The 12651-nt window shown below is 41.2% G+C and overlaps 1 protein-coding gene across 4 annotated transcripts in view; it reads right to left on the bottom strand.

Annotated features, from left to right (window-relative positions):
- The window catches only part of LOC118117365 (guanine nucleotide exchange factor VAV3), a 48396-nt gene that overhangs the window by 20912 nt on the left and 14833 nt on the right, over positions 1-12651 (bottom strand). For all 4 annotated transcript variants that reach the window (XM_035169546.2, XM_047342101.1, XM_035169547.2 and 1 more), the window contains exons 11-19: positions 11776-11844; positions 10541-10627; positions 9362-9447; positions 8982-9114; positions 5794-5903; positions 3222-3323; positions 2607-2698; positions 2098-2120; positions 1207-1231 (exon numbers count right to left, since the gene is read on the bottom strand). In XM_035169546.2, coding sequence (XP_035025437.1) covers positions 1207-1231; positions 2098-2120; positions 2607-2698; positions 3222-3323; positions 5794-5903; positions 8982-9114; positions 9362-9447; positions 10541-10627; positions 11776-11844 — 727 coding nt within the window. The remainder of the gene's footprint in view (positions 1-1206; positions 1232-2097; positions 2121-2606; positions 2699-3221; positions 3324-5793; positions 5904-8981; positions 9115-9361; positions 9448-10540; positions 10628-11775; positions 11845-12651) is intronic.

Raw genomic sequence — 12651 nt, 5'->3', positions numbered from 1 at the left:
CTTTTTTCCCAACAAACTAAATTCTCAATCACAGCTCTATTTGATTGAGGTGATCTCTGAGCGCACAAATCCACCTGTGCTAAATAATAATAATAATAAAGTAAATAAAAAATAAAAGTAAAAGTAAATAATAAAGGAAGGTGAAGAAGGTTTTTAGGTTTTTGTAGTTTTCGGTGAACCAGCCAATCATGTGCTCAAGTCCCTTCCTGTCCCTGTGTCACTTTAAGGTTTGACAACTGCTCTTTGAGATTTATGTGGGAATTCTGACAGACGTTTTGATTAAGGTTTAAACAACCAAAACAGCGAGTCACTGCAGCAGGAAATTCATCTCTCTGATTCCTGAACGGCTCCAATCCCTCCTCGGCGTGGCAGACGAATACAGCCACGAGCATCCAGCTAAGGCTAAGACTAAACACCGCTGCCAACTTATGAGACACGGCCACTTACTCTCCCCCTGACTCACACATCGAGCCCCCTCAGACACAACTCGCTTCCAGCCACAGCTCTCCCCCTTCAAACCAGCCCTGGGGGATATTACAGTGACCTCAGATGAATGGAATATCTCACATTCATGTTTTTATTAAGAACAATAAGCACAGCTGTCTTCCTCATAAAGCCCCTTATGGAAATTGATTTATCACAAAGGCACGGCTCAGCGGTTGAGGCCGAGGCATATAGACTGCTGCAAGTGCTTTTCTGCCAGCTTCTCTCCTGCCGTGGCTCTCGTAATGATTCCACCTCCTTCAATTCATCTCAATGCCGTCAAGGGTTTAGGCTTCGCAGCATGAGGTGCAGAAAAGAGATTTTTTTCCTTCCCTGCCTTGGTTCGGGCTCCTTTTGTGTCCTATTCTTACTCAAATATATTTTTGTCAAGAGGAAACTGTTGTTGTTCATTCCCTGCTCTGAACCCTGTGGAGAAATCCATGTCAGTGTAAATCTTCAGGGTTTTTGTGGCACAAAGGAAAAAAAAAAGTTGAGTAATATTTGATGAAAAACGTGAGGTGGTGGGGGTGCGATAACATCTGAGGGTTTCGCTTTAAACCAGCAGCTATCTCACATCTGGCCTCTGACTAACCGGCTGCTTTTCATCCTGTCTGTGTTTCGGTTTCGCTGCAGACCCCGAGATGAAAGCAGCTTAAGAGGTACAGCGCAAGAAAAACCCTTAGCACGTTCACAAATGTGGTCGAGTGGTCAAGGCTCACTGACCTGGGTCTGGTGGTGCTGAGTTCTCCTGTTGAGAGAGAGAGAAAGCACAAATCATGACACAGGAAAAAGCAGGAAAGACAATAAATCCAGAAAGAAATATGGAGAAAGGATTAAGAGAGAGGCCCCGTGCAGGATCAGCCTGACCTGAGCAGTGAGTAATACTCTTAAAGTCATCATCTGTGCGTCAGATATCGAGAGTAACATGTAGGTGTTCTCTGGGACTGAGCAGTTATTATGTATAAAGGTAAAATACATACATACAATACATAAATACTGGATATTCATTTAGTCTATAACCCATCAGGGCATCATAGAGTGTTCACTAATTTAAGAGCAGCTGTCACAAATTACAGAAACAGGAACATCTGGGGAGCAAATAATTTCATGTGACTCAAAGTATGGAATACTTAGAAATAGGAATATATAATACAAAGTATGTTTAATAATGTTTATATTTTGTATCATGATGTAAATATACACTAGGAGGAGCTATAAAGGTTTAAATACAAAAAGTTTGTGGAAAAGACTTCGTTAAACACTGGGCTCACAAATCTTAAAATGAAATAGAGTCTTCAATTGAACACAAGCACAAAACTATAAAGTGTAAATGTTGCAGAGAGGGCGGTGGAAATACTCAACAAGCATTTCAACATAATTTTATTACCATGCATTTAATTTGTATATTTTAGTGCATCAGTTAAATCCAAATTTAATTAGTGTAGATTCGCTAGAATAACTTTTAAAACATGATTATATGATTATACTTGCGTACAGTCCATTATATTGTGGCGGCACACTCCAGTGCATGTGTGGGTGTATATTGTAGCATCTGCTGTGTAATATAGCAAATATAAAAAATCGTAAGCTTTAGTGTAGCAGTGCAGGTCTTACCTTGGGTTTCGGCTTCGCCAAATCTGCAGACAGGAGAGCGACAAAGACAGAGAGAGACACACAACATCAACCGTCAACCTCATGATGCTTCAGAGATTATAAAGACCACGTGATGGGGAAATAAATGTATATGTACAACAGCAGATTTGGGTGTGGGAGTGGAAAAACAAGCAAAGGTCAAGCTGTTAGATATGTTGTGTACGTGGTTGACAATCAGACACGTGGGTGGTGCAAGAGAAAAGCTCACACACAGTTAAACAGGTAAATAGCAGATCATCTCTCGAGCATGAATGTGCTCATTGAATTTCATGGTGATCTGCCCTTTAGATTTTCCTATTTTGTGTGGATGAGTGGACATATCGTCCTGATGGTGGCGCTAGAGTAAAGGTCACACAAAAATATGCTGATTTAAACTCTAAAGGGACACACAGAGTGGATATCATGGAAAGGAGTTTTCAGGATAACATGTGTTGGAAAAGGAATCAGTTTGGAGGTCTCCATCATCTCACCTGTTCTCCCACACACTCCCAGTCGACCCAAACACTCCTTATGAGCCCCCAGACCACATTTGATGCAGAGATAGCCCTGGTTAAAGATGCCCCTGGAAACAATAAATCACAGGTTACATTTCATGGGCATCAGCCTCCTAAAGAGAAACGCCTTGAAATTTTGGATTTCCAGGCTTCGGTCACACACTCAAGAGAAGAAAAAATGACACAGGAAATGTCCTTCAGCTTCCCTGAACCATAAAACCGACACCATCTGCTGAAAACTGAGGTATTAACCATCCATACTTGAGTACACTGTTTTATTTCAATTAAAACCCAGTGCTAATAAGCTATTTTCATTTTCACATCCTCCAAAGACCCTGAGGAAAAATGACTAAATGTAAAATGTCACCGTGTCCTGTTCACGCCTTTAATCTGAAAAAGATTTGAAGTGGAGTTTCACAAGATCAACCCCACATGATGATTTTCCATCCTGGAACGAGGTGCATAGTAACAGTTTCTATTTGCACCGTGTCTCAGACTCACTTCACAACATTCATACTCTACTGGGACTTCATCAGCGCTACATAATTATCCAGAGTGGAAGGAGCTCGCTGCATGACGCCTGAATCCTACCTGAGCAGGAGGTGACAGAAGCAACAGGATGTGATCCTCTCAAACGTGTGCATCTTGAACTGGTGGGAGTTGTGGTTGGCTTTCTCTGGTCGGATATTTGATCTGAGACATACAATAAGAAGAAAAGATGGTTAAAGGTGGTTTATGTAGAGTTTAGTGACATCTAGTGGTGAAGTTGCATATTGCAGCTGAATACCCCCTCACCTCACCCTCCCCTTCCAAACATGAAGGAGAACCTGTGGCAGCCTTCAGTTGTCATAAAAACTCAAAAGGTGTTTAGTTTGTCCAGTTTGGGCTACTGTAAAAAACATGGCGGCCTCTGTAAAGAGGACCCGCTCCTGATGTAAATATAAAGTATTTAAATATAAAGGATCCATTCTAGGGTAAAGAAAACAAAAAATCGTACAATTTAGGAGAAACTCACTTGTGAAAACATCACTAGGATTATTTTATATTCAATATCTGCCATTAGATCCCTTTCACCTCAATCTTACACACTGCACCTTTAAATGCAAACAAGACATGTTAAAGGTTCTGTCAGGCTGAAACTGTGCTAAGTGCAATAATGGTAATATATCTAATAGTTTGGAGGTAATCACTCATAACAACAAATATAAACCTCATGGTGGCGCTGTAGATAAAATCAGGGGTTCACACCGAAGTCGATATGAGTCGTCCTCTGGGGACCATAAGGTGCATGTCCAAAATTTAACCGATTGATCAACAGCCCATAATTGCCGTCCCTATACAACCATGCAGCTCGCTAATACATTTTTTTGTGTGTGTCTCAGTCGTGGGAACAAATCTCTTCATTAATCATCAGATAATTTTCCTGTGGCAGTTTATTCCGTTTATTTTCTCCACCCGACAGAACATGTGAGCAAAGTGAAGAGGACTTGAATCAGCCCACATCCAATTTTGATCTGTGTGTTCAAACATGAGGAGGGAAAAGTACAGAGCAGAAATACGCAGCCCGTCTGGAACATGAGCAAACACGACTCACACAAATAAAAGAAAACATGTTTTTTTTGTTTTGAACACACCATCCAGAAGCCACTTAAACCGAGTGCTCCCACAAGTGAGTCCTTCATCAGGAACCCATATCCTCTTCATTGGCACAATTTTCACATTCTGAATGAACCCGTTCTGGTGTCATTACCCAATGCACTGCGGCACACAGCTGTTTTCTGACTCAGACGCTGCATCTGAGGAAAACACTGTTTCAGGGCTGCTGTGAAAATGGTTATTTCCCTATTCAAATGACACATGAGGTTTGGAGAAAGTGTCGAGGGCCTAGCGGGGAAGTGGTCGTGTGTTTCCTCACTCGGTACATGGCTGCATGAGCTAAAGGAGTAAAGACGGAAACATTCCCGCCATAGACTGTGTATAAAGATGGATGACATGCTAGCTCCTCGGACATAAATCCTGCCCCCTCCGTGTTAGTGAGAGTCACATGAATTATTCTCAAAGACACAAACAGATAACCAATCCTTTCAAGGCACTTTAGTTTAATTTATTTAACAGGGGCCATGCACCACCTAAAGCTAATTTGCATGTGCAGTTCTTGGTGCAGTCACCTGGTAGCCGGCTGCAACATCCTGCCTCCTCCATGTTAGCGGATGGAACATGGACAAAAGTTAAAGTGCATGTCAAATATGTTTTTCTTAAAAGCGGTTTCTGTCATTTAAGGTGGTTCTTATGACATCGGTGTATGTGAAGTGTTAATTTTCCGGTAAGTTTGGATTTAATTAGATTTTTGATGATGTAAAAACAGGGTGAAACGTCATGATTGACAGCTGAGACTGACTCAAGATTGGTCGAGTGTCTGTATCGACAGGACATTGCTGTCCCAGCAAATGCGCAGTTGTTCGTATATAAGCTTAATTTCTGGATAGTGGGCGGACGTGGCGTCCATCTTTATACACAGTCTATGATCCCCACACACTGCACAGTGTTGCTGTGATACATGTATATGAGAGTAATAACCTAGAACACTGCTAGAAGTGAGAATGAATTCAGAAAGGCCACAGCGTGAGAGTCAGCGTGCAGAGCAGGGATATTGTTTTCATACATATTCACTCCAAACACAAAACTATTTCTCATTCAATCGGAGTGTAATGTCAAAACAACACCGTATTCTCAAAGAACAACATACCAGAGAAGGATACGAGGATATCTGCCGCCGCACATCTCCTACTGACACAAAATAATACGACTTACCTCCATAAAGCACTGATTCGAGGAGCCGTCGATGCAGAGCGACTTCGTTGCAGTTTGCAGCTCTTTGGAACAGTTTGTGTTTAATGTGCATGTGTGTGTGTGTGTGTGTGTGTGTTATCGTACTGGTGTCAGCAGTGTGTGCTTGATTACAGCTAAGACCTGATCAAACAGCGCACATGAAAGAGTCAACACCTCTCTCGGCCTTGGAATAACACGGACGCAAACAAAGACAAACAAACACACACACACACAAGTACACAGTGTGTGTTTCTCTCCCTGTGGTACACACACTGGTCTTGTGTGTCGATCACAATCTGCCTGGACGCTGGTGTGGGTGTCTCTTTGTGCTTACATGGCCATTTCGAACTGATCCAGCCACTTCTTCTTCAGCTCTCTGGTCTTGAAGAAGAGTTCAAAGCCCGTGTACCCCTGCTGGTGAGTCACGTAGAACCCGTAGCACCACTGTGGAGGTCAAGCAGAGGACAGCGATCAAACCAAATGCATTTTCTTTATGCGAGTGCTGCATCATTAGCATATGTATAAATACCGTGTCTAAATTTATACTGTGATGATCATCTCATGGTATGTGCACTTTCAATGACGGGTCAGTCGCGAGCAACGTTACCCAACAAGTGCGATCTGAGTTAAAAGTCTTTTTACTCAATTTGCATGTCATAAATCTGCAAAACCCATGGAGGGTTGTGTTGGTGCATTCGTGGGCTTAGCTGTAAACAGGGCATGATCCTCTGTAACTAGCGGCTATGTAAATAGGTGCTGCTGGGATAAATTCTATTTGTGGTGTCAGTAAAAACGGGAAAGAAAATCAGATATACCCGATAAGAACTCAAAGTTTTTGTAAAAGTGACCAAGATAATATGGCAAAAGTCAGAAATCATGGACCCCTGAAAAACACTCCATCCATACTTCCCATGACACAGCTAATGCCACATGAAGATTTTGCAACACCCGGTTATTTAGAGAGTTCGATAAAAAAAGATCGATAACACTCTCATGCCTAGAGGCAAATTTAAATCTAAAGCTGCTCAGCGTAGCTTAGCATACAGATATTGTCCAGAAATGTCTGGACAATTGGGTAAGGACAGTCTTCGGAGTTTGCCCTTCACACATAAAGAAGACAGCAGGAGTCTGACACATTCACAACAACAGGAAAATGTCAGGAACATGCTAGAAATGTCATACAAGGCCGGGTGGCAGGAAAAACTCTGGAAAATCTCCAGAGCAATTGATAATTTCAGGAGAATATCCAGGGTTCAGTGCTTGTCTGAAAGCAGGATTAGATAGATCAGCCCAAAATTGCATTAATCTAACAGACATAAGCCATATTTTAAGATATTTACTCCCATACATAGTTCTTTCTATTTGTTGGTAAGGCGGAAGATTTAAAAAAAAAAAACATACAGACCCCAAACTGAGCCCTTCAAAGATGTGGTTGCATTTTTTTAACTAAACCCATGCGACCCCTTTCCTTACACTGTCCACCACACTGTCAAACAAGTATTTTGTTCGGGCCATCTGTGATAGACAATGATCTGCAGCTATTAAAGGCGTCATCCGTCCTCACTGGCTTCAGGTCTTGTGCTGTGTGGTGCCAGGGCCGGTGCCACCGGGCTCACGGAGCAGCCAGACTGTGTGTTGGCTGCTGGATTCCGTCGACGTCAGGAGAGCTGCCGTAGTTGAACCAGAATTCAGCCCAAAGAGGACTTAAGCTGTGATGACAGTGAGGCAGAGTCTGCTAATCTGCCTCAGAGGAACCGAAGTTCAAAAGAGAGCTCAGAAGTTCGACATTTAGGAACATTACCAATATGCTTTAAGGCAAAAAGACCTGCCATAGACCTCAACTACTGCTGTCAGATTTCCTATAGGCATTAACATCTACTAAATAAAACCCAGCGTGTTAAAATATATCTTCATAAACGTGCTTGTTTTCTCTTCACTGATACATTCGGGGAGGCCACTTTCCAGAAAAGGCTACGGTTTTCGACCGCCGGAAGTAGCCCAGGTTAAATGCCTTGCCCATGGGCACGTTTGGCCTGCCCTGCACAGTCCTGAGTGTTTTTCGAGCCCCGCTGAAGTGTTAAATCATTGATGACTGTGTGGGCGCTCAGTGGCACCACATTCACACACACACTGAAGTTTCATTTAGCAGAAAATGATATATAGCTGTAAGCAGCCTTGGAGGACTGCACACATTCATCACCTGATATTAGCATCTCTGGTGTGTGTGTGTGTGTGTGTGTGTGTGTGTGTGTGTGTGTGTGTGTGTGTGTGTGTGTTGTGTGTGTGTGTGTGTGTGTGTGTGTGTGTGTGTGTGTGTGTGTGTGTGTGTGTGTGTGTGTGTGTGTGTGTGTGTGTGTGTGTGTGTGTGTATGCGCGGTGAGGTGGATGAAGGTACACACAGTATCTGTACCTCTGTGAATATTTGTCATCTCTTTCTGTTCTTTTCTTTTCTTGTCTCGCTGCAAATCATTCTTTTCTGCACGTGTCTGTGTCTTTTTGTGCGGCGCATGATTGATGGAGCTTCATCGTTAGAGGGTGGATGAGATAAAAAATGAAGCGTAATGACACATCGAAACATGTGCGGCAAAATGGCACCGCTCGTGTCCTTATATGTTTAGTACAATACTGTTAATTTAGAAAATCATGTTTGACACAACCATGAATAATGATAAACGCTCGCAGAGAAGATGCATCGAGCCCATAAACATGCACGTACAAGACCAATCCTTGCAATGGAAATACCCAAACACTGAAACCCCGAACACACGTAAATCATGGCTGAACAATGGGGTAAATGAGGATGATAATAGAGTCTCTCTGATAAAAAGCCACAGAACCGTCCTATGCTGGCAAGCTGTCACTTTCACATTAGCAATCAGCACCCGAGTGAGAGGAAACCATCTGTGAGCGTTCATCAACAAGACATCAACAAGTCCCCTCCACTACATGCAGACGTTCCCACAGGGCGGGAATAAAACACACGTGCGGAATAAACTGTAAGAGGCGTCAAAGCGGAGCCTCGCCGGTTTTCTACATGAGGGTTTCCAGTGAGGAGAAAACCCCTCTGACCCTGCACCAGCAAATAAGAGGATATAACTATAATTCTAGGTGAGTTATTCAACATTGTTTAGCAATAAAAGCGGCAGCCAAACATTTCCTCGTGTTCTTCTTGGTATGAGCGATGGAGAGCACATAAAGATGGATGATATGACAGCTCCTCAAAAGTGGAGCATAATCATCTTGATTGACACCTGGTGCCTGGCTACAGTCTAGGTCATTAACCCTGCCTCCTCCATGTTAGTGGATGGGCATTATAGATAGTTAATTTCACACCTATGTATGTTGAAGTGCTCACTTTCCCGGTAATTTGGGATTTAATTAGTTGTTTGATGCTTTAAAAAGGAGCTGAAACGTCATGATTGAAAGCAGAGACCTTGATACTGCGGCTCCACTCCACCGCTAAATGGCCGAGAGAAGTCGTCTGTCTTCATACACACTCTATGGTTCTGAAGACTAACTGACCTTTTTCCCCTCCTTGTCAGACGTGGGGTTGTTGGTGATCTTGAAGTAGTTGAGGTCGAGCACGTCCTTCATCTCGTAGTTGTCTCCTCGTCTCTTGCAAACAATGACGGCCACGTCAAATAAAAAGATGTGTCTGTACAAAGAGAAGAGTTGTGTTTATATCCCGTTGTGTTATTATTATAGTGACGAATTACGAGTCATATTCATTTAGATGAAGTTGCGAAGATGCTGTAGATTACGAAGTTAATGATGGATCATATGACTTGTTGTAAATTATGATAGCACATAAGCAGATAAAAGTTGTATTTACCAACTTAATTGACAGTGGTAATATTCTTTTTAATTTATTTTCCAGGACAATGAAAGTGAAGGAGAACAACCTGTCTTGTTTCCTCTTGTCAACATTGGAGATCATGCGCACCTCTCCGTCTCCTTTGGGCCGACCAAAGGTGATGAGAGGCTGATTCTGAAGGCAAAATAAAAGCATGCACTCAGGAAACATTTTCACAGCATCTTTTGCAGCGTCATTCTCCTTTTGTCTCAAATGTGACATGCAACATGTTTGGTCATTGATTTGATCAGAGCATCTCTAAGAATTAGCCATTTATATTATTTTTTTATTTGAATGAAAATCATGGAGTTTGGGTACCAGATTCCTGGTACACATCCCTCCTCCGCTGCAGTTCCCCAGTAAAACGTGTTGACACCACCTCTTGTTGTATCTTGTGATCACCAATGACATTCACTTAATTCACCAATCTTGTTCAATCAGGACGAGGAGAAGATCTTTACAGCCTGACAAGCCCTCATGCTCTTATTCATGATGCCTCTGCTGCTGGTTCTATTACATGATTTCCTCCTTCACCACCTTATCTCAGCCGGTTCTACTTTTGCGTTACCAAACTTTGTGGTATTTCCGCTCTCATTAGACATTAGACCCAGAGGGAATGTTTACTGTTCTCAACACTAAAATCTACATCGTCCGCCTGACGTGAAAGTTGAAGTTAATTTGGTATTTTAATTACATCAATGATTTATTTATTAACATGCTGATCTATTCCAACTGTGCATTAATCCACAGATTGTTTAACATAAAGAGATTCAGCTTAAAGACAAGAATACGTTTTCTTTAAATAATACTCAAAATATCAATTCATCATAAAAATTGTAACTGAATAATTTTCTGTTGATTAATTGATTTACTAATAAACTACTAGCTTCATTTCATTAGGGTGTCTAGACCTCTAGTTTAAAATGAACTTTATTAAAATAAAATGTTTTTATCTTTCATTATCTTGAATCCTTCAGAACAAATGTGACTGTGTGTCTACAGTAAATAATGTTCTTTGTATATTGTATATGTAATGCAGTTGTCAAAGTTGTGTCTTTTTGGTTCATTTCCTCAGACAAGTTAATGGGAGACTGAGTCCCTGGGTTAAGTCGACCACTTGTAATAACTGAACTTCCACTGAGAGTAAACAAAATGTCTCCCTGAAATCTCTCTCCCACACAAACACTAACAGCTTCTAATAGTTGAAGAAAAAGATTTTGGGGTTTACCAAGTTTTCGATGGACCTCTGGTACTGGTCGATCTCCCTGAGCGTCTCATTATCCCTCTTCACCTCGTTGACATACTGAGCCAGGTCCTGGGCAGACACACAGACACACACATATCACACACATAGTCTGTGTCAGTTTGAGTTTGTCTAGTATGGAGGTAGTGAAATATGTCACAAAACACTGGATATATTTATTTGTAAAAAAAATATGACAGTACATTTAAAGGGATAGTTTGAACATTTTGGGACATCTACTCGGTTACTTCTTGGAATGAACCATAGAATGTATATAAAGCTTGCAAAAAGTGGAGCCAATTATTTTCCATCGCCCCCTGGTGGCTGGCTGCTGTACAGGTGATGAATTCAGCATGCCTCCTCCATGTTAGTGAATGGGACATGGACCAAAACTAAACAAGTGCAAGATACAAGCTAAATATTTTTTTCTCAACGACGGTTTCGTCCTTGTAGGTCGTTCATATCACACTAAAGTATGTTCAAGTTTTAATATCTCAGATAAATTTGGTTTTAATTAGTTAATTGATGCTATGAGAATGTGCAACAATACCACTCCTGTCCAGACTTCTATGTAAAGAAGACTGCAACAACAACATGGTCTGAAATGAGGTCCCATACCACTTTTCTGCCAAAAGCCTCAACATTTTATAGGTTAGGTTAAAGACTATAATGTCTAAATGTTTAAATATGCCGTTTGTTCAGGGGTTTGGGGTTGTGGGTTTAGTTTAATGTTTAGTTTCAAACAAAGCCTTTCTCAGATAGTTTTGTGTCACAAACCGTCTCTTTATGCTAAGCTCAGCTAATCAGTTGCCGGCTGTAGATTCAGATTTAACACACAGATATATGAGAGGGGGATAAGTTTTCTCTTGGCAAGAAAAGCAAATTAGCAAAAATATGTTGTGGAGTGTTTTGTGTGCCGCTGGGAATATGCTCCATTTAAATATTATGAATCAAGTGTTCAAATTGTCAAAAGTTATGTATTTGCTGCATCTCTGTCGCGGACTCCTCGGGGCTTTCACTCACTTATGTGATGGAAATGTAAAGTTTTTATCAATTCACACCGGTCCGTCGCAGTGGAACATGAATGATGCATGAGTTTTTCTTTTCTCCGTCTGATAAAAGTTGATGGCAGCAGAGATTTTGGAATTATCTCTAGAATCAGCCTGCTGCCGGTAACAAGCTGAAATCACTGTGATTACACCATAAAGCCCTGCACTTACTTTCATGGCGTCGAGAGCGATCTTCAGGTTACTCTTGTCTGCAGCATCGTGGGTGTGCTTGACTAACTCCTGATGGAGGAGAACAGAGAGGGAATCATGGACCACATTCAGGCAAACACTTTGACACTGCATGGACAAACACACTCTGCAGTTTTGATTCGATAACAAGAAAACTTTAAGGTGTTGAGGACAGTTTCCATCATGTTGTTCTCATAAGAAAAAGGCATTTTTTGTAATGAGAAGACTTAATGTTTAGTTTACACTGATTAGATTATATTCTTCAGTTCAAATTATATATTTGTTTCACACTTGTCATGATTTGCTCTTTGTTATCACTTCTCGTGTTGTAACTGAAATTAAAAAAATAGTTTTTCTCTCTTTTGTCACCACCAGTTTACTTATTTTGGTCTCTCTTTAACATGTGGTTCCATTTTATTGTTGTTGTTTTTTACGTGTATTTATTCAGTCCATATTTTTGCTGTAATATCCAAATTTCCCCCGTGGGAATCAATAAAAGATTATCTTATCTTATCTGATGTTTTTAGTTTCCTGATATTTACTGTAAGTCTTTGTCCCTTCATCTTGGTGCATTGGTCTGTTCCTGTTGATGTTCACCTGTGTATTTCCTTGCTACCAATGCCTGGATCACCGGTGTTTAGTTTCCTGCTCACGTGCAGACAAGTTATTGTTCATTTATTACAATATCTCTGTTATATCACTGCAAGTCTTTGTGTTTGCACCCTGCTTGAGTTGCAAACAGCAACTGAAACAAGACAAAGACAGATAAATATTTCTCTTCCTCTTGGATAAACTTTTCTGAAGCTTTAAACAAATACGGCCGTGGGGGAAAAGATGCTCTGACCGTATCATCCAGCC

The sequence above is a fragment of the Hippoglossus stenolepis genome, chromosome 11 (assembly GCF_022539355.2).
Source record: "Hippoglossus stenolepis isolate QCI-W04-F060 chromosome 11, HSTE1.2, whole genome shotgun sequence".
In the NCBI taxonomy this organism is placed as follows: domain Eukaryota; kingdom Metazoa; phylum Chordata; class Actinopteri; order Pleuronectiformes; family Pleuronectidae; genus Hippoglossus; species Hippoglossus stenolepis.
This window is presented reverse-complemented; position numbering and strand designations above follow the sequence as displayed.